At 42.4% G+C, this 19,146-nt stretch overlaps 1 protein-coding gene across 7 annotated transcripts in view; it reads left to right on the plus strand.

Moving 5' to 3' along the window:
• MEIS1 (Meis homeobox 1) overlaps positions 1-19,146 on the plus strand; it is a 211,796-nt gene that overhangs the window by 177,594 nt on the left and 15,056 nt on the right. For all 7 annotated transcript variants that reach the window (XM_054820298.1, XM_054820299.1, XM_054820295.1 and 4 more), the window contains one exon: positions 10,668-10,744. In XM_054820298.1, coding sequence (XP_054676273.1) covers positions 10,668-10,744 — 77 coding nt within the window. The remainder of the gene's footprint in view (positions 1-10,667; positions 10,745-19,146) is intronic.

Genomic DNA, 19,146 nt, shown 5'->3' on the forward strand with positions numbered 1-19,146 from the left:
AAGCCAGTCAAAGGGATTTCACACGCTAAATGGGTGTAGATAAATGAATTCTCTAGTCAGAAAGCAGAATTGCTTAGTCAAGTTTACCAAGTTAAAACTTGGCTGTATTATTCATATGTGCGATCTTACTGAACTTGGGCTATTTTAGCAGAAGGGAACTCATTAGAGCTAAGGAACGAAGGAGGTAATTTATGAGGGACTCTCGTTTTAAAGGTAAAAATAATGGAGAGTGAACTTACGGGGATGTAAAAGCTGGGATGGATGAAACGAGACCGCCTGAAATAGCTTGCTGGGTGTTGGGAAGTGAAGCCCAGCTCTAGCCCAGGTAAATTGCATTTGAATTTCAACCTCAGATGTGTATGCACTCCTCTTTGGCAGATGTTGAATTGATAATGCCTGTGTGTTAAAGAATTCTGATTGTTTCTTTTGCCACCTTCGCAGCTTATGAAAATGCAAGTAGACCTGCCTAATGAATATTAATAAGAGTGATGGCTGGATAACATATAAGCCTGTGGCTCTTTGGAGCTCGGATGGGGTTAGTTAGAGGATTGTTGTGGCTGGGAATTTACATGCTTTTTAAGAATAAACTTCCCGAATGCTTTTATATTCTCCTTTAAAAGCTGATGTTTGTTAACAGTGGAATGCTCACATGTGCATGGGGTTTTTTTCTTCTCTTTCCTCTCTCTAGTGAGATTAATACTACAGATGAGTTCTCCGTGTTTTTTAAAAGAAGGCAATTTACCAGATGAGGAGAGAAAGAGGCCCCATCTCTTAAATTTACCTTCAGTCCCAAGTTAATTATATCGATGGCAATGGTTTATTTTATTTTCCTTGTTTATTTTTGCTTTTTCCCCCACCCCATTCTCCCGGGCAGCTGCGGCAGTTGTTAACAGGACAGGGAAACGACACTGATGAATTCTGGATCTCCAAACGTCCTGCGAGGTTTTAAACTACATTTCATGCAGTTAGTTAATAGGGCAGCTCGTTAGGCCCATCGATGCGGACCTCACACATGGAAGTATAATAGCAGGGAGACGGTATTGTGGAGTGGCTGGAGGAAGGGAGGGCTCCGAGGACCCGGCTCTTTGACCGGAGCCACACGGGCAGGAGGCACTGCCACCTCCTTGGAGCTCCCGGGGAAGCCAACGCGGCGTTGGGGCTCGATGGCGATGCTGGCAACTTCCCTCCGTTTTTGCCGGAGCAATCCAATCCTCTCCGGACCTGCGTTTACTCACCCATTCTGCCTGTGTCATAGGTCCCATTTGATCTGTTCTTCTTCCCCCAGACCCCGTTCCCAAAGTCTGCTAATTATGCAAAAAAACAAGGCGCCTTTTTTAATAACTTCCTGCTCATTGAGAGCTGCAGGGGCAGACTTGAAAAGAAGGACTCAAGTGGTTCAAAACTCAAAAGGCAAATAGAATCAAAGGGATGTTTATTTATTATTTAAAAAAACCCCTCTTCTCAATTGCAGGGACCCGTACCTTGACTTTTGTGTTGCTGTGCGGGGTGAAGTTGTTTTGCAGAGCAGTGGTTTGGGGCATTTCCCGGTGCTTGCCAGTGAAGCAGCGGTGAGAGGTCTGGAGATATTCTTGGAGGGTTTCATGAAGGTTCAGTGAGGAGGATTTAATCAAGATTGAGTGATAAAGATGCCTCTGCATCACCATTGCTGCCAAATATGTAATAAAACTTACTCTGCATTCACTTTACAAGTAAACTTTTTCTTTTTAAAACTTTGAAATACGAAGGAAAGCTCCCAACTTCCAAAAGAGAAACACTCACGTTGGCGCAGCGCATTTTCTCTTTTGCAAAAGACCTTTTCTTTCCCTTCCCTTGTCATGACAAAAAGGCTTAATTTTTTTTTTCTTTTAGCCAATATAAGGGGAGAGGGAAGAGGGGGAGAGTCATTAAAATGCAGTTCTTTCAATTACATCCCATTATTTGTCATCTTTATTGCTTTTCTATAGTTTTCATTGCACCTTTAATAGTACGCCTGGTCAGAAAAGGTGAGCTGGAATGTGAACACACTTGGCTGCCGCCGTCAGTGCCTACGAGCTGTGCTCGAATCCCTGTCCCTGTAGATTTTAATGTCCCCGCAGACTGCTGGCAGCCTGCTTCCAGCTGTGGCAGGCATGATGCAGTGAATTGCTTTTGAATGTTCTTTACTCAAATAGGCAGTAATTACAAGCTTAAAGAGGTTTAGTGGTCCAGTAAACTACATAATCACCCCTGAATTAGCCTGGGCTCATCAGTTGCAGTCCAGCAACCTCAAGACTGCTGTTTGTATGCAGGCTTTATCACGTAGCAACCTGAGCAGCAGGTGTGGAACAGCAAGAATCCCCCATAAACACAACTGTCTACTGGGGACAATGATCTCTAATGAGATGAGGCTGCAGCATCACTGTAATTTAAGTGGGAAAATTAACGCCAGAGAATGTGCGCTACTTCCAAGAGTCTCTGTTTCTTCGGAGAATGGCGGTGTTTCACTGGCTTGGGTTTTTTTTCTTTTCCCTCCTCATTTTTTTTTTTCCTCCCAGATCTTTAAATGCATCTTTTTTTTATGAAGAACACATTGTGGTTTTGCTTATAAGTTGAGTGGGCTTTATTCTTTTACAAGGATACGTTGTGAATATTTAATGGTGGACGGGGCATCTGTTCAAGGACTTTCTATGCCAACAAAGCGGCGTTGCAAAATAGCAGCTTTATCTTTTCATTTCCTTCCTCGGTGGTGGTTTGTTGGTTTGTTTTTTTTTTTTTAAATAGAAGATGTTCGAATGTAAACCCTCTTCGTCTTGGCGTTGGAGATTGGCACCTCAAGGCGGTGGTTGCCTTGAACTCTCTTTGGTCCCTCCGTGAGAAAAGGTAGCTGAGCTTATGGCAGGAAGCTTCCCAAATTGCTTGGTGTCTGCTCCCAAAAGTGTTATCACCCCAGGAAACCTGCCTAAAGCTCCCGCTCCCTCCAAAAGCTGGCGGTTGATATTAGGGACCTGGCTGAATACAGCAGCCCTCCATCCCCCCGGGGATGGAGGGTAGGGGAGGTAGGTGTAGGGGAGCGTTTTTATCCCCTGGTTACAGACGGAGCTCCTGACGTACCGAAGGGAGCCTGAGAAAGAGAGCAGAAAGCACAAATAAAAGCTTTCAGCTTAGCTCTGTGGGATTACAACCACCGGCGCTGGCGTTTCCCAGCGATTGCGGAGTTATTTCCGAGCCCACCTGTTTAGAAAGTCATTTGAGGTAGATAAGGACAGTGACTTATTGCTGAGAAAAGGCTTCTGGTTAGGAGATATTTACCTGAGCTAATCTGTCTTAGGCTGGCTCTAAAAACAACAGCAGCACTTTTATGGAGTTATCAGGTAGTCAGGATTTTCCTTTAGCGTGCCGGGGACAGGGATATTTTTTCCTCCTTTCCAAAAGCCACTCACCTAGGAGAGGCTGGGGTTCACCTTCCTGCCTTTCCGCAGCTGCCTGATAAAGATGCCAGCTTAACTGAAAAGCCAGGTTTCAAGGATGTGAATTTTAGCTCTAATGCGGTTGGAAGTCAGATGATGCATTTCCTCAGTTCCTTCGATGTCCCTTGGATGTAATACTTCATTGTTTTTGGCCACGTGCTGCCATGAAGAGAGTTTTGCTGATCTTTTGGATGCACTTTTTCTTTTAATTACCCTGTCCTTGGTTATTTTTAGTCTGTGCTAGAGAGAGAAAGAGAGAAAAAAAAAAAAAAGGAAAAACAGGGCAGAGGGTGGGAAAGTGCATCGCCCATGTCACATTAGCACGAATAATCTTGAAGCTAGAGCAAAAGTACCACTGCTTAAGTGTATCAAAAGAAGTTAACATGTGTGTGCAAGTACTGTGTGTGTGTTTCTACGTGCACATACATAGAGGCACTAAAGGAATGTTTAACATGGGAAAAGCTCCGCTCAATTACCCGGGTATGGCGTGGGAGTGTCTACATAGACTCGGCTTAAAGTGAAAGCTGGTGGGAGCCAGGCTAAGCTCCAAACACTGAGGTCTATCAGAGTGTCTCCAAAAGGAAATAGCAGAAGCACCATTGCTTGAACTAGCTAAAGCTCAACTGGAAAAGGCAGTGGGTAATAATATATGGTATGGAAGGAATAATACTGTAGCAGCCAGGGGATGGATTAGATGAGTTAAAAGGTTTTTCCATTTTCTGACTTCTGTAATATCCTGTGCAAGGGATGATCTGAACTTTTTTTCCTTAATGAGTGCTTGCATTATGAATAATTTGATGGGGCCACCAGAGAAGTATTGGCAGCGCATCCCAAGCCATACCATGTCTCTCCATCAGCCTTGGAAAGGATATTTATGTTAGCGAGTGCCAAAACTTGTTCACAGACAACTCTTGCAAGAAAATTATTTACAAAAGGGCAAATGGGAAAAAAGAGAAGCACAGAACATTTTTTTCCCCTGGCATAACTTTTTCATTAAAAAGTGTCACTGTTGCCAGTACCTCTTGCCCCCCTCGTAAGCCCCTGCAAATAAAAACATGTCTTCCACCCCCCTGCCTGTAAAACCAACCCAACCCCTGTTTGATCAGGTTGTGCTGTGAACACACGTTCAGATGTTAAAACTTCTGGGGTATTGGCTCTGTATTTTACACCCTATGTTTGCCTTAGGAGAGTCAGATTCTGCCTCCTTTCCTCACCTTTTATTTTTTGGCAGGATTGCCAAAGCAGCCTGCAAAACCTTTTGTAAGGGAAGCGATGGGCAGAGTCTCAGACCCCCGGCTCGGAGGATTTGGCTCATGCAGAAGTCGAGCGGCAGCGTATGGCCTCACTGTAGCGATACAGGGATACAGTGTCTTGTCACCTTCCATATTTTGATGCATTTTTAACTTTACGAGACCGAGCACGCCTGTTGATATTGCATTCATAGTTTGCAGTTCAGTAACTCTGGCAGCACCAGGATTTATTAATGGTAATGCTATGCAAAAAATCTTACCGCGGGGATATTAAACTATTATAATAAGTTGAGGAAATATTTTCTTTTGAAAGAGGAAAAGGCTGGCTTTGTCTGCAGCATGACCGTGTCATATGGACTGCGTTTTCTTGCTGCGCTGAAAAAGCAACAAGGAGTTTTAAATGCCAAAGCCAGCTCACACTTCAACAGCATTATCAGGCTGACTCATGCTCTCGGCCAAGGAAAAGACTGTGCAAACTTTGCACAGGCTTTTTTTTCTTCCCAGCCTCATAGATGCATTTCTAATAAAACAACTTCCTTCTCGGTGTTTAGTATTTCCTCCGACATGCAAGCCAGTCCCGTGGGATAAACAGGATCGAGTTTGCAGCTTCCGAGTTGATTCCTTCCCCCCCCCAGCAGCTCACCTCAACTTGGCAACTTTTTACAGCCTCGCCTGCATATAAAGCAGGTCGCAGGGATGGTCTATAAGCCGATTCACGCAGCCTGCAAAATCGGCAAGGGGACTCAGCACGTTCTCTTTTTCACTCCCTCTAAATACGCCGGTGGCTGATGAAGAAAGCGGGTTGGAATCTTGTGACTTTATGGACAGTGATCCAACCATTTTTTGGCTACTTTGCGAATGCGGGTACCCCCGTTATTCTTTCGGAGGTCGGCATGTGTGAGGATCCAGGACTCAACTGCTATAAATTCAAGCTCTGTTCTTAGACTACACCATGCACTGCTTTTGTAATGCAAATGGCAGGCACAAAGTGTCCCTTTGATAATGTGCAGTCAGGAGACAAAAAAAGCATTCACTGCAACAGTAAAACTAATTCATAAAGCTGAGAGACAATAGGAAAGCATTTTGGATATTAAAAAAAAAAAATTATCGTAGATCAATTTGATCACTAATGTAAACAGTTCAAATGCAAACCAGGAGGAGGCAGGGGAAGGGGAGAGACTGAAATCACTGCACCGCTGCATTAGCTAACCCTGGACAAGTTTGGGTAAAGCCAGGATTCAGAGTTCAGCATAAAACCGATGTGCAGTTTGTCTGTGGAGGGCTGGATCTCGGCCTGTATTCAGGTTGCTGAATTAGGTGTAGGCTGGGTTGCCATTCAGAGACAAGAAAATCATAGTGTTGGGGTCTTTTTATTTCGAGGTTAGGAAGCAGTTAATAGACACTCCTGAGGGCATACATTTTGGAGGGGTAGTTTCTCTCCATCACCTACTGGAGTTTAGCTCAAGGTCATCTTGCCTCAGTGTGTTACGCAGAGCTCTGGAGGAGGCAGAGGACTGGAGGAAGGGGATGAAAGGACTTCCGAAATGGTTCTCCCGGCACGGTCAGCCAAGCGACGGCGTTGCCGCGATAAGGGCGACGCTGGACGGTTGCCACAACATCCTTATAACGTAACGTGCAACCTTTTGCTTGGGGTTTGCTTCTGCCGCTGTGCTGTGGCAGGGCTGGTGGGCAGTGTTGGCACTGAGGCGGTTCGGTGCCATGAGGAATTAGGAATTTGGGGGGGGTGAGAGAAGGGGCGGTTTTGCCTCCCGTTATCTCAGCAGTAAGCTCTGGGCAGGATTATTTTCATATTTTTCTGTGACCATTACGATGCGCTGCTACGGCAGGCAAGGCAGAGAGGGAGGGAATGTTATTGATAGCGGGTTACAGATAAGATAAGGTCTATCACTGTCCTGGCATCCAGCATGTGCAGCCTGGGGTGGAAAATGGGAGGAAAGGAGTACATTTGAACAAGGGATATCATTAAGAGACAAACTTGGACGCTTTCCATCTGTATCTACTGGAGACTTTACCCACTGGCTGTAGTCAAAGGTGGTTAAAAAAAACCCCTCTTATTGTTTGTTTTGCTAAAAATTATCTCAGCTGCATTAAAAAGGGGCCTTTATTAAGACTGCTGCTCTCTAAATACCATTCATAAAACAGTGACGAGAGAATATGATGGAAAGTTACATTTTTCTCTCTGTCACTTTGATTTCTTTGTTACTGCTAAAACGACTGCTCTGACTCATATTTTGCATAGTTATTTTTACCTTTTCAAATGTTCCTTAACTGTTCATATTACCCTGGGCAAATCCCCCAGGGATAATTTTCATTTGCATGCAGACTTTGATGGTGTTATTAAGCAATCACTTTCTGTACTAAGTCATTATTAAAAGTAATACCACAGAGCCTCAAAAACACATTAATGGTGCCAAACAATCCGCATTTCAGCGCTAGATTTATGGGAAGGGAAAAGCACTCGGTCTTATACCATTTGGGGGATGCTGCTCTGTAGTGCTGTAGCAGCAGCAGGCATGATCAGAAAATACCAGAGCCAGATTCAGAGTCCTTATCTGTTGTCAGCCTTATTCTTTCAAACGCCTTTTTTTTTTTTTTTTTTAACCTCCCTGCTTCCTACTTTTTTTTCCCCTTGGATTTGCCCTTTTCCTCCGGCCTTGGCAAGAAAGCCTGTCTGCAGTCTTCCAGTATACACAGGCTGGGCTGGTTCTGGGAAGGAGGGTCAGCCTTCCCATCTGTAATCACCATTTTATGGCTTTCACTCGAGGTGTTAATGCAGATCAAATGGAAAACACTCCAGCAAGAGGGTTACAGCTTCTCGCGCTGCCCCGTGTACGGTCCCAATCGTTAATTCTGATTATAAGACCTAAAGGTAATTCTGTTTGCTCTCCTAATGCATTGCAGCTCTCCCGGTGGTCCGGCGTCTCGTTTCTCCAATTCCCATCTTGATCAATTGTTTGCAAATAATTAAGCTTTTAAGAGATAATGGTAGGAGCTAATGTACACAACAAAGTAAAGGTCTCAAGTCAGTGTTTATTGAACAGTGGTACAATTTGCTTTGATATCCCGAAGTGATCCAGAGTGATAGGTGGACTTGCCGACTGGAGTCAGTGCAGTGTTTTTAGACACATACTTCCATACATATTTATGTATTTATATATTTCATAGAATCATAGAATATCTCAAGTTGGAAGGCACCCATAAGGATCATCAAGTCCAATTCCCTGCTCCTAGCAGCAGTACCTAAAACTAAACCACTTGACTAAGAGATACATATATTTATTTTTTAATATATATTTTTATATATATATTATACATTTACATACAAATATAATATATCTGTATATGCAAATATATATACACCGATCTCTGTACATGTGTCTTTATCCCTTTAAAGAACCATTAGAAAGCTTTTGGAAGGCACCTGCCGTTCTCGCACGGGTGAAATAAAGACCAACAGCAACGGTTTCGACTGAATTTCCTATTTCTTCATAAAATGGCAGTTCTCAGGGTTTCCCCCTTTCTCTCTGTTGCAAAGTGATGTCTGCCTTTGCCTGTAGCACAGGCCTTCCTAGCCCTGTGGGTGGAAATGCAACAAGGCTTTGAATGTTTTTATAGCAACGTAGCCTGTGGCATGCTGATTCTTTGTCAAGTCATTTTTATTTTATTTTATTTTTTTTTAGCCTACAAAGGAACAACTCATACGATCCACAGAAAGCTTATATAATAAGGATGCCCAGCATTTAAGATATTTTAAACCACACTGAATCACAGTTAAAAACCCTGCCGCATTGTGAACCTTTAGCTAAGAGGGATTAGCTACGTGAAGTCCTGGCTGTCATGTGATTATGGCAATTATAGATTTATCATGAAATTAAAAGTTTATGCTGTGCTGGGCTATGAAAAAAAAATTAAATCAGATGACCTTAAACATACCACAATTTGAGGAATTTGGGGGTTGGGACTTTTAAAGCAATTATTTTTACAGTGACTGTATTATTCTGATGGCTAATTTTATCCAGTCTTGTCTATTTGGAAAAAAAGTCCAGAACAATTGAAAATTGCTTAATGGAGACAGAGTTCTCAATTCCAATAGCTAGAGGCTGTCTAGTAATTATTGCTTGCTGCATGAAATTAGACACAGTTTGTTCAATTACTTAAAATTAGATCACAAGTAAGGTGGCAAAGTGAAATAAGAAAAAAAAAGAATAATTTTGTCTTCGCTTGATAGCAAAGTAATGAAATGGGAAGTAAGCTATAAAGATGAAAACATTACAAATCAACTCTGTAGGGTTTGTTTTTGAAGAGAAGCAAAATGTTATGTTCAGATAGATGGACGTAAGTCAAGTATGACTTGTTTGTTGTGGATGCACATGTATATAAGGCGGACGATAAAATTCATGTTGTATTTTTTCATGTGTAAAATGCAAAGCGCTCGTAAAAGAGAAGTAAGATCCCTTTCCCTGTGTCCTCCACATTGCAATTCTGGAGCTGTTTCACGTACATGCAGAAAATACAGGGGGTGGTTTACAGGCGTGCAGGTTATCTGTGGGCTTACTGTCAAGAAGCAGAATTTTTAAAAGAATAGGGGGTTCACTGCCATTTTTTGGAAAAAAAACCTTATCTTTTGGAGCTGATGGTCATAGCTTTGAAATGGGCACATTGGGCAAGGGGAAGTTACCGCAGTTACAAGAAAAATCACTACTTGGTAAAGTGAGGTGATGCAGGCATGTAACATCAGATTATGCTGTTTACAAGAGTATATAAAATCTGCTAAATAGTTACGATACCAATAAGATTGCTGAATTTTACGAGGTTTTAAATTCTTATGCTTTACAAGGTTTCAGTTTACATCTCATGTAATATTACACCAAAGAATACATCCAAAGAATATGGGAATGTTTCGGGGAGGAAAAAAAGGGGATGTGTGTGTAACAGCAAATACTTTGTGACAACCAGCTGCTAAATGGGATGTTGGGATAGGTTTAACCAATTTTGTCAAACCATCTTAATGAAATGTTATTAAGTAGCTTGGGGCAGACCAGATCTGAATCCGATGCCTACTGAGATTTGGGTGTCCACGTTAGGAGCCGAGCCAGATCCTCAGACCAGGGTTTTTCCTGGGAATTTTTACGCTTGCAATATTTGGCCATTTTCTTTTGGGACAGTGGCATTTCTACATGGAGGGAAAGGACAGAAATGATATTTCTAAATTTCAAACTCGGATGTGGTATTTGCTGTTGATTTATTAAGCAATCTGTATTCATGCAGAAGCAAATTTTCTGAGAAAGCAATCAAGTTCTCGCAAGAAACTTATGATTGAATTTTAACATTATCTTCAATTAAACCAGTATTTATTTTCTGTCTCTTAGGATTAGTGCAGCACAGCTATGTTAATGTCAGACAAAAATGTGCTGATCATTGACCTTGCGTTGGCCTGTGTTCAAAACCCAGGCGTTTGTTTATGTTCAGGATGCTGATCTTATTTGCAAATTATTTTGGGGCACTGGCAAGATTTGTCTTCACTATCTCAGCAAACATCAGCGTGTTTTAGTTTTAGAGAGAAGTGCTTTATCGCATTCTTTATTGTTCTGTGAAATACAGGGGAAAAAAAATCTGTGATTTGACTCTAATCGGTCATTCGAGACAAGTGCAAAAACTTTCAGCTAATGCAACAAATATCCTTCTTGAGTATCAAGGTACTGCCAGTATCCTAAGCACTTATTTCTCCACTTCACTAATCTTTATAATTGGCTTGTCTTTTACTGCCATTAATTAAGTGATGTAGTAGCCCATTAATAATTATAAAAGAGTGACACACCTCAGCATTTTCACCTTTCAGTAATAGATGTCACACTTCTGTTTTGGTTTTTTTTTTTTATATAATTTAAAATAAAAAATAGGCCGAAAAAGCATTGTTTTAAATGTATATATTTATTTTGGTGTCTTATAGCACCCTTACCCTTCAGAAGAACAGAAAAAGCAGTTGGCACAAGACACAGGGCTCACTATACTTCAAGTGAACAATTGGTAAGTAATTTTCCTCAGTGTTTCTATACGGCCGCTGGCACCCTCCGGCTAACGCTTTGCATTTTTGAGGACACACCTTGCCCTTGTCTGCTCCCCCCCCAGCAGTTTATCGATGCGAAAGGGATATAGCCAGGCGAGTGGTTTCAGTTATGGGAACTAGGAGGTTTGCTACCGCAGAAAACAAGCCGTATTTATTTTACCATCTCTTGGGCAGATTTCAGTGTTATTCGCGTTTGGGTACCAGTCCTCCTTCTGGCTGAGGATGTGTCTTCTTCAATGGGAAGCCACATCCGTTTTGAGAACTTTGGTCTTGGAAGAGGTTGAGATGTTGGGTGAAAAAAAGGGGCAATTGGCCCCCATTTCTGCAGAGCGTATTGTTATTTTGGGCTGCTGTCATCCTTTTTTTTAATGCTCTTAAGTGGGGTTTTTCTTTTTGACTGACATCCTTCTATCTATTTACTGGTTTGTTTAAAAAGTCCAGGTTTTGAAAGCTTGAATAAACTTCGAGGACAACCTGGCTTTTTGCTGCTGAAGTACGGTGTGGAGCAATTTTATTTATTTATTCCAGCTAAGGGTTGCTGGAGCCCCTGATCTGTTGTAGTAGCGATTTGTTTGAAGGAAATTGGGATCCGTGCTGTTTCTGCAGTGATTTTGGGTTGCTAACTGTCTGAGATGTGGTAAAGGCAACCAGTGAAAATTACTTGTGATTTAAGTATAGAAACACAACAGCGAACCCTTAAAAAAAGTTTGATTTATTACCCTTTGTTACTCCATCAAAAATGCAGGTTTCTTCCGCTATCCCAGAACAAGTGTCATATTTGAAGTGTATTGCAATCTAATACCTTGTAAAACTAAGTGTATCTAATTAATTGTCCTAATATTTTTAGATTAGTGTTTATGGTGGGAAACCTTATCCTCTTTGAAGTAATACCCAGAAAATGGCCAAGGCAAACGGCGAGCCTGCTGGGGAAAAGGGAGGGAGGAATGCCAGTTTGCAGACAAAAGTATTTTTTTTCCGTTCAATAAGTGTCAGAGATTAATATTACTGAAGCTCTGATTACATGGCCTAATCCATTTTAGTGAATAAATTTGGTCTTGATGTCCATTGCACCTACATTAACAAACCCTCCTCTCTTAGAGAGAGTAGGAGCCTATGGGAGAGATTTCAGATATATTAAACCCCATTACAGAAAATGTAATTTCTGTCAATATAATCCCATGTATTCTTCAATTTAGTACTTTAGAGATAACAAGCTACTTACAATATATTTGCCTTTGGAGGATTAATTTACAAAGTGCACTATCTGGGAGACGCAGGCAGGCTCACATAAGCATAGCTTGTAAGGGTTATCAATTTCTGTGACCCCACAGCAGCCCTGGGAGATCAATTTTTTGAAGCCCTTTAAGACACTGAATAAAGGAAAATACCAAATACTTAGTGCATGTGAAGTATGCTTCCAAGATACTTACTTTAAAATGGAGGAATAAAAGGCACTAAACATAAAATATGTGTTAGAAGGAAACGTAACCTGCGGTATTTTGGCTCAGCCAGGAAGAATTAGTACTTGCTTCAGCTTTGCGTCCTCCAACCTTCATCCGGGCGATACCCTAATTTTTATGGTTGTCCTTCAGTTTAACGATAGGTGCTTTGGCTGGTTGAGAAGCTGTGTATGTTCGTCACGGGTTTTACTTAATGATGGGGTGGAGCAAGCGTGTGCTGCGTCAGAGGGGTCCTGGAGCGTAGGATTTGGCGTGGGCAACTGTCAGTTCAGGATGGTCCCTCAAAGATATTTTTTGAGATGATGAACATGGGATGCTTTGAAGTAAAGCTGGTGGAAGTTCTCCCAAGTGACTTTTCAGGGTGTTTTTCAGTACCCATTTTGCCTTGGTTTTGAGGAGTTTTTGCTTTGGCTTTGTGTCAGATGTGTTTTTATAAGTTCCTTATGTGCAAGGAGAAAAAAAAAAAAAGTAGGTCAAAATACATTATAACTGAAGTCTTGTGGATGTAGGGCAGGCTTCCTCTGCTTGAGCTAGTTTGGTAATTCTGCTGCGGTGTTACAATTGTATAAATTATTGAGACAATTTCCCTCCCCAGCCCCACGAAGATTTAACACTATAGAGTCGTTCAGGGCTTTTTTAAATAACAGATATCCATATGTGGTGGGCAGAGATGTGAAAATACGGTAATTCAGCCCCTACTTCTTGTAATAGGTGCTCAGGAACAAGGAGGCTGTGAGTCTGTGGCTGAGCGTGCAGGCTGCACGTGCACACGTGCATCCTCAGGAAACATCCAGCCATGGGGTGACCAACGAGCTATGCATCCCCTCCCAAATCCTGGGGATATTGGCAACCCTCTCCCAACCTTTTCCTGAATCCTTTTTCTTCTAAGGTGGTATCCAGGAGAAGAAACTCTTCTTGCCTAAATCGTTTGCTGCAGGGAAGAGCTAACGTTTTCTTCCTGGTTAGCTTCGCCTTTCTTCAGAGGGCTCATAAGTCATTCAGCCACGACTTGCAAAAAATTTTGCCTTCCTCCTTAGATTCTTCCAAACTTGTTAACACACATGTACATTTTTGTATTAATGATGAGTCATTGTAAATCGCTGTTGCAGAGATTAAATAAAATGCTGAAGGGCAGGCTGGGTGCAGATCAGTCATAAATTATTGGCAGCAACACAGCATGTGGGAATACATGAAATGTGCATGAAAAACATAAACTCATGTCTGGTAGCATGGTCGTTAGCCCAGACTGGGAATGCTGGATTTTCTGGATGGAATTAGAAGTTTGCCACAGAGCAGTCAGTGAAGAGAGCATTTGTTTTCTGCACATTGAAAGCATTTGAACAAATTTTTTTTGTCATATTTTGAATGCCTTTACAGTATGTGCTAGTTACATACTTCAGTTCTCTGCCGTAACAGAAAAAATGGTGCTTTTCACATACGGTCTGCCTGGTGTTCGGACTCCCCGGGTTGATGCACACAACTCCTATTGACGGTGGAGGAGTCACAGGAGTGGGGTGATGATGTGAGACATGCCAGAAAATGTATCAGTGGTAGGGCACATGTCTTTAAAAATACCATGGTTTTAACTTGACCCTTTTTCTTGGGTTGTTTTATTGTTTATTTAAAGCAATGAAATAATCCATGTGGAGTCTTTCCCCCCCTTTTTTTTAACAAGTGACGATTTTCCTTGCAAATCACCAGCGTTGCCCTCAGGACCATCTTTTTGCCACAGTTGGATGTTTCTGTCGTGGGAAGAAGGAGCCCTTACCCTGTTGCAAAAAAAAAAAAAAAATATCTGTGGTAGGAAGGTAGCAGAGTTCAAGATGTCGTTAGTCTTAATGAACCCTCCAGGTCTCGGTCTTGTTAGTCGTTTAACCCCGCAGCAGTTTGGGGTTTGAAGCATGGTAACATGAACTAGAAGGGGCACTTGTATGATCTTGAGAGCGTTGCATATATGGACATGGAAGGGACCTGACCAAGTACAGGTTAATAAGGTGCTTTTCCCTGGTGATAAAAACTGTGATTGAAATATCCAGGAGATGTGATCCAATCACTCCTTGCCTCAGGCAAGAGCCAGCCAGGCTATATTGAACAATCTGTACAGTTTTCTTGTTTACTACATCCCAGCTGAATCTCTTCCTGTTAAGAACCAATGGTAAATAATTACTGGTGGTACTCTACGGAGAAGAGAGAGCAATTCTCATCAAGGGCTGCGTTAGGTGTCAGATGCTTGTTTATATTTTAGGAAAGTCAAGGTACACACAGACAAATGTCTGTATATTTGCAGAATAATGTGCCTATATAACCTCTCTATATGTGCATGTCTGTATGTGACTATCTCTCTAAATAGAGTTGCGTACAACTGCATTAAAGTGATCTTAAAAAAAAAAATTGGAAAATTGAAATCCTTAAAGCTCCAGCCTTTTATTAGGTGTTTCCATTCTGCTTTTTCCAAAATACCCTTGTGCTATCTAGGGCACAGCCCCGACAATGATGGAGCAGCTAGTCAATATTTTATCTTCCCCTCATTCTTCAGTGCTTCGTCTGTTGAGCTCTATTCAAACCATGCTTGAAGATGGAATTAATAATTACTGCTGGGCTTTCCTATGGCGCTTACTGCTGTAATACCCAAGTCCTCCCCTGACCTCCACTTGCCTTATATGCATACAAGGTTGTGGGTCTGCATGATATTTTTACAGTTCCTCTGCCAAGAGAGAGAATAGCGTTGTCCCAGTTCACAGGTGAAGAAATGAAGCTCACGGAGGTCCAGGTCCAGCACAGCCACTGGTTTTGGGTTGGTCTGGGACTGTGAGATGACTCAAAATAAGAACACGTTATCCACATTTCAGGTTAAATGACCATCGAGTTTAGTAGAAACTCCGAATTTTTAGTGCCTCGGCATCTTACATTGCCAAGCTCCAGTGCTGGGCACGGAGGAGAGACACAATAAATCAGTATCTGCTGGGGAAGAGTTTGGGTTTGATGTTTTCCTCGGTGGCTCCCAAGCAGCCAAAGACAGACACAGAACTGAAAATCTCCTTCTCCAGTGCAGCATTTACCTGCTTCAGCCAGGACTGCTTTGCTTTTCTTGCTGTTTGCTGCCTTATTCATTCAACTTTGACAAACTTTATTTCCTGTAGAAATCAATTTTTCTACATTATAGTGCCCTGGCTTGTTTTTATAATAAACATAACTGTCATTGGGGTGGTTGAGGCATTGGGCCCCATCAAAAATTGTACTATGACCTGGTAACCGGACTGTTTGCGTATAAAGTAGATTAAAGAATAAGGTGCAAGCAGCTCTAGTAATACAGGTTCCTAACTCTTGAGTTCTTGATTTTATGACTTTGGCTTCTTTAAATGTCAATTTTGTGTTTAATTTCCTAGGCTTGCAAAAAAAAAAAAAAATCAAGCCCCAACCAAACACACTGGAAAAAATGATCAAATAATGTAAATTTCCCTAATCTCATTCTTGGAGACAGCTGAAGTTATTTTTGCTGAAACTTTATGAGGAAGAAATTAAAAAAAGGCTCCAAGATCAACCAGAAGATGAGTTTGAAAAATCTGAGATGGGTTTGCAGTGGGAAGACCAGACCACCTTACTGTATGTGGCACAGCCAGCTCAGGGCATAGACACCCAGAAATACTTTATTACTCTTTTAGCCCCATCACAACTCTGCTTGGGCAGGAAATTTGCTCCTGCCTCTGTTTCTTTGCTTGTGGGTAACCGCAGAGGTAGAGCTTTGCTGCTGGAGTGGCATGGGGCAGGGAATGAAGCTCTTTGCCATGGCACAGGCGGGCAGGGTGGTGTGGCGGGGACCGGAGGATTTTGCAGTTTTCATGGGGGACTGCTCCCCAGCACCCACCAATGAACAGGGAGCACCACTGCAACGGGTGTCCTTCCCATCTGCACACTGGTCATGCCCAGCCCGGCTTGCAGATGGCAGGGTGCCGGGTGGAGCAGATGGGGGGGTGCAGATGGGGCAGGTGGGCAGGATGCAGATTGGGAGGTGCAGATGGGGAGTATGGGAGAAGATGCTGATGGGGCAGATGGGAGATGCAGATGGAGGGATGTGGATGGGGGGGGTGCTGATGGGGTGGATGGGGAGGATATACAGATGGGGACAGATGCTGACGGGGCAGATGGAGGGATGCAGATAGGGCGGATGGGGGGATGCAGATGGGGACAGATGCAGATGGGGCAGATGCAGAAAGCCCCTGCCCGGCCCTCCTCAGGCATGCAAGGGAAGGAGGAGTGACTGCATGGCTCTCCGCCCTGCCACCTTTTGGAAAACAGTCCCAGGCTGTTTTCCCGCTGTGATTTTTTTATCATAGCATGCCTGGGGTTCAGTGCATCTAAAGCACATCCCAAACACCCCCAAATCCAAGTGATAATGTTGTCCTCTGATTCCCATCTGTTGAGCCCCACATCAGCCCCTTGGAGGGCATGGAGAGGCTCTCTCATGGGGCTGGGCATCGAGCATAGACATCAGCTTCACTCAATTCCTTTGCTAAGGGTGATACTCACCCCGAGCGAAAGGCCAGCACATGACCAGCGCACCACTTTAGTCCCACTTAAGCACTATTTTTAGGGCATAAGTGGGGGAGGAGGCTGGCAGGGAGGGAGCATAGCAAAAGCAGGTGCTGGTCCTATACACAGGGGTGGATTTTCACCCCCACTGCCTACCAAATCACAGGCTACAATAAATAGGCAAGCTATTCGGTTTGCCACTTTGCAGAGTACGTCACACGGGTTTTTAGTCCTGGGCGAGTAAAATATCTGCTTGTTTTCAGATGTATCTATTACTGCTTTTGTTGCAGTAAACAGATTAAACGAGAAAAGGTCAAGATGCAATTTGAATCTGTGTAAGAACACAACAAATACTTTTCTCAGTAATCAGATACAGTAAATACAAGTACTTATTTACTTGTAAATGTTAAAACATTCACAAATTATCCTCTCAACTTCAGCAATACAAACTTAACCGTCAGATTTGGGAAACTATTTACTTTTCTTCTTTATGTGATTCAAGAATACGTGTACAGATGTTACTTAAACACTGTTTTGTTAATGGGAATACATGTGAAAGCAGGAAAAAATAGAAATAAGAAAGAATATATGTTTCGGGTTTAATGAATACGTGTTGTTATTCCAGAGTAAAGTAAGACAGTAGGTGTTCGTGATGTGAAAATCATCCCCCCAAAAACCCTCCCCCCCACAAAACCCCAAGAAAACTATTAAAAAAAGCTCACTGGGTGAATTGTTATACCGTTTGAGCAATTTGGAATACGTGCAGTAAATTAGCTGTTCTAAACGTACCATGTGCTGGGCTTTTCAAGCAGATTTTTACATTTATGTTTTCACTAAGTCTTAGCTAATTGTTATGCCTTTCACCTTGAATGCCAATTGTAATAATAATATTACATCTGTAGTCTATTTCTCTGTTCTTAAATTACAGCAATCAGGAATACTCACTAGGTAAAATCCTGTATAGTTACTCATAAGAAAATATTGAAATCAGACGAAAAAATGTTTAGCTTGCATATTGCCTTAGACAGCCCTGGAGAGCTGCCAGGCAGCCAAGGTATTATTAGAAAAGCTGAGCAAATAGCTTGCAGGGGGAAGAGTTGTGAATTTAGAGCCATCAGGTACTGTCGTGTCACTGGATTTTAGGCTGTTTTTTTTTTTTTTAGTTCAGTAAAGCCATTTAAAAAAACCAGCATGGTAGTTTAAACGTGCAGGGTTTGGCTTTGGTGCACGGGTTTAAGGAGCAGTGATACAGTTTTGGCACGAAACACGAGTGTTTTTCCAAAGGGGGCAGATGCCAGTGAGGAGGTGGATAAAGAGGTTTTTTTGGGGAAATTCTTGCTTTGGTCTCCAGGATTTCAGGTGGAGCAGAGGAAGGGTGTTCTCCCTGGAGAGCTGATAGACCCTGACAGTCTCCACATACCCCAAACTGCCCCAGAACAGGGGTCATGACATCCAGAAGCACCAGGGGAGGATGTTTCCCCTAACCATTGCTCTAACAGCCCCTGGATTCAGGCTGGGCAAAACCAGCAGAGGAAACACTATTTATCTCGAGAGCAAACATGGAATCATTTTGCACAAACTAAGAAACTAATTAGTGGTGCCCTGAGCATTCAGCGAATAAAATAACTGGTGTTAGTTTATTCACACAGATGCTTTTTTGAGAGGGAGAAAGGTCGGTTCCCACCGCAGAGCATCATATGGTGCAAACAGAGTTTACCTGCCAAGAGTCTTGTCTAACGAAAGGCGCTCGGCACTTGAGAAGTTAATACATAGACCAAAAAAATCCTGTTTTCCCTTTGGACTTCCATCCTTTTCTGGGGTGTTTTTGTACCTGCCGAACTTTTTTTAGATGGTGCATTAATATTCTGTAACGAATGCGCTGTCAGGTGTCAGGGAAATAAGATGAAACGGCGTAGTGCGAACATTCACCGCTTGCTCTTTTCTCTGCTCCTGCCCTAGCTTTGCTCTGCAGGATCAGGGTAGGGGTCAGAAGGCTTTGGTTGCTACTTTTTATTTAAAAAGACTGAGATTCAGGTGTGCATTGTCTCAAAACAAGAGTTTGGCTCTAAAAAACCCCATCCAGGACACTATTGTATTGTGGAAATACAAGGGGAGAGCTCTGCGCTGTCTTCTGTAAATACAATTCTCACGGCTCGGTTTCTCTTTAGTATGAGAGATGCTTCTGTCAGGAAAAAATACCCTCACTAAATAAATAAATAAATAAATACACCCTCAATATATTAAAAAAAAAAGAAAGAAGGGAGAGTGATTGATTGTCATTGCTTTGCAAGTCAGGTTTTGGTCTATTCTTGTCATAGCTATCTGAAGTGTGTTTACATATAGTTTGCCTTTCTGGTATTTTGTGCTTGCAC

Source organism: Grus americana, chromosome 3, assembly GCF_028858705.1.
Source record: "Grus americana isolate bGruAme1 chromosome 3, bGruAme1.mat, whole genome shotgun sequence".
In the NCBI taxonomy this organism is placed as follows: Eukaryota; Metazoa; Chordata; class Aves; order Gruiformes; family Gruidae; genus Grus; species Grus americana.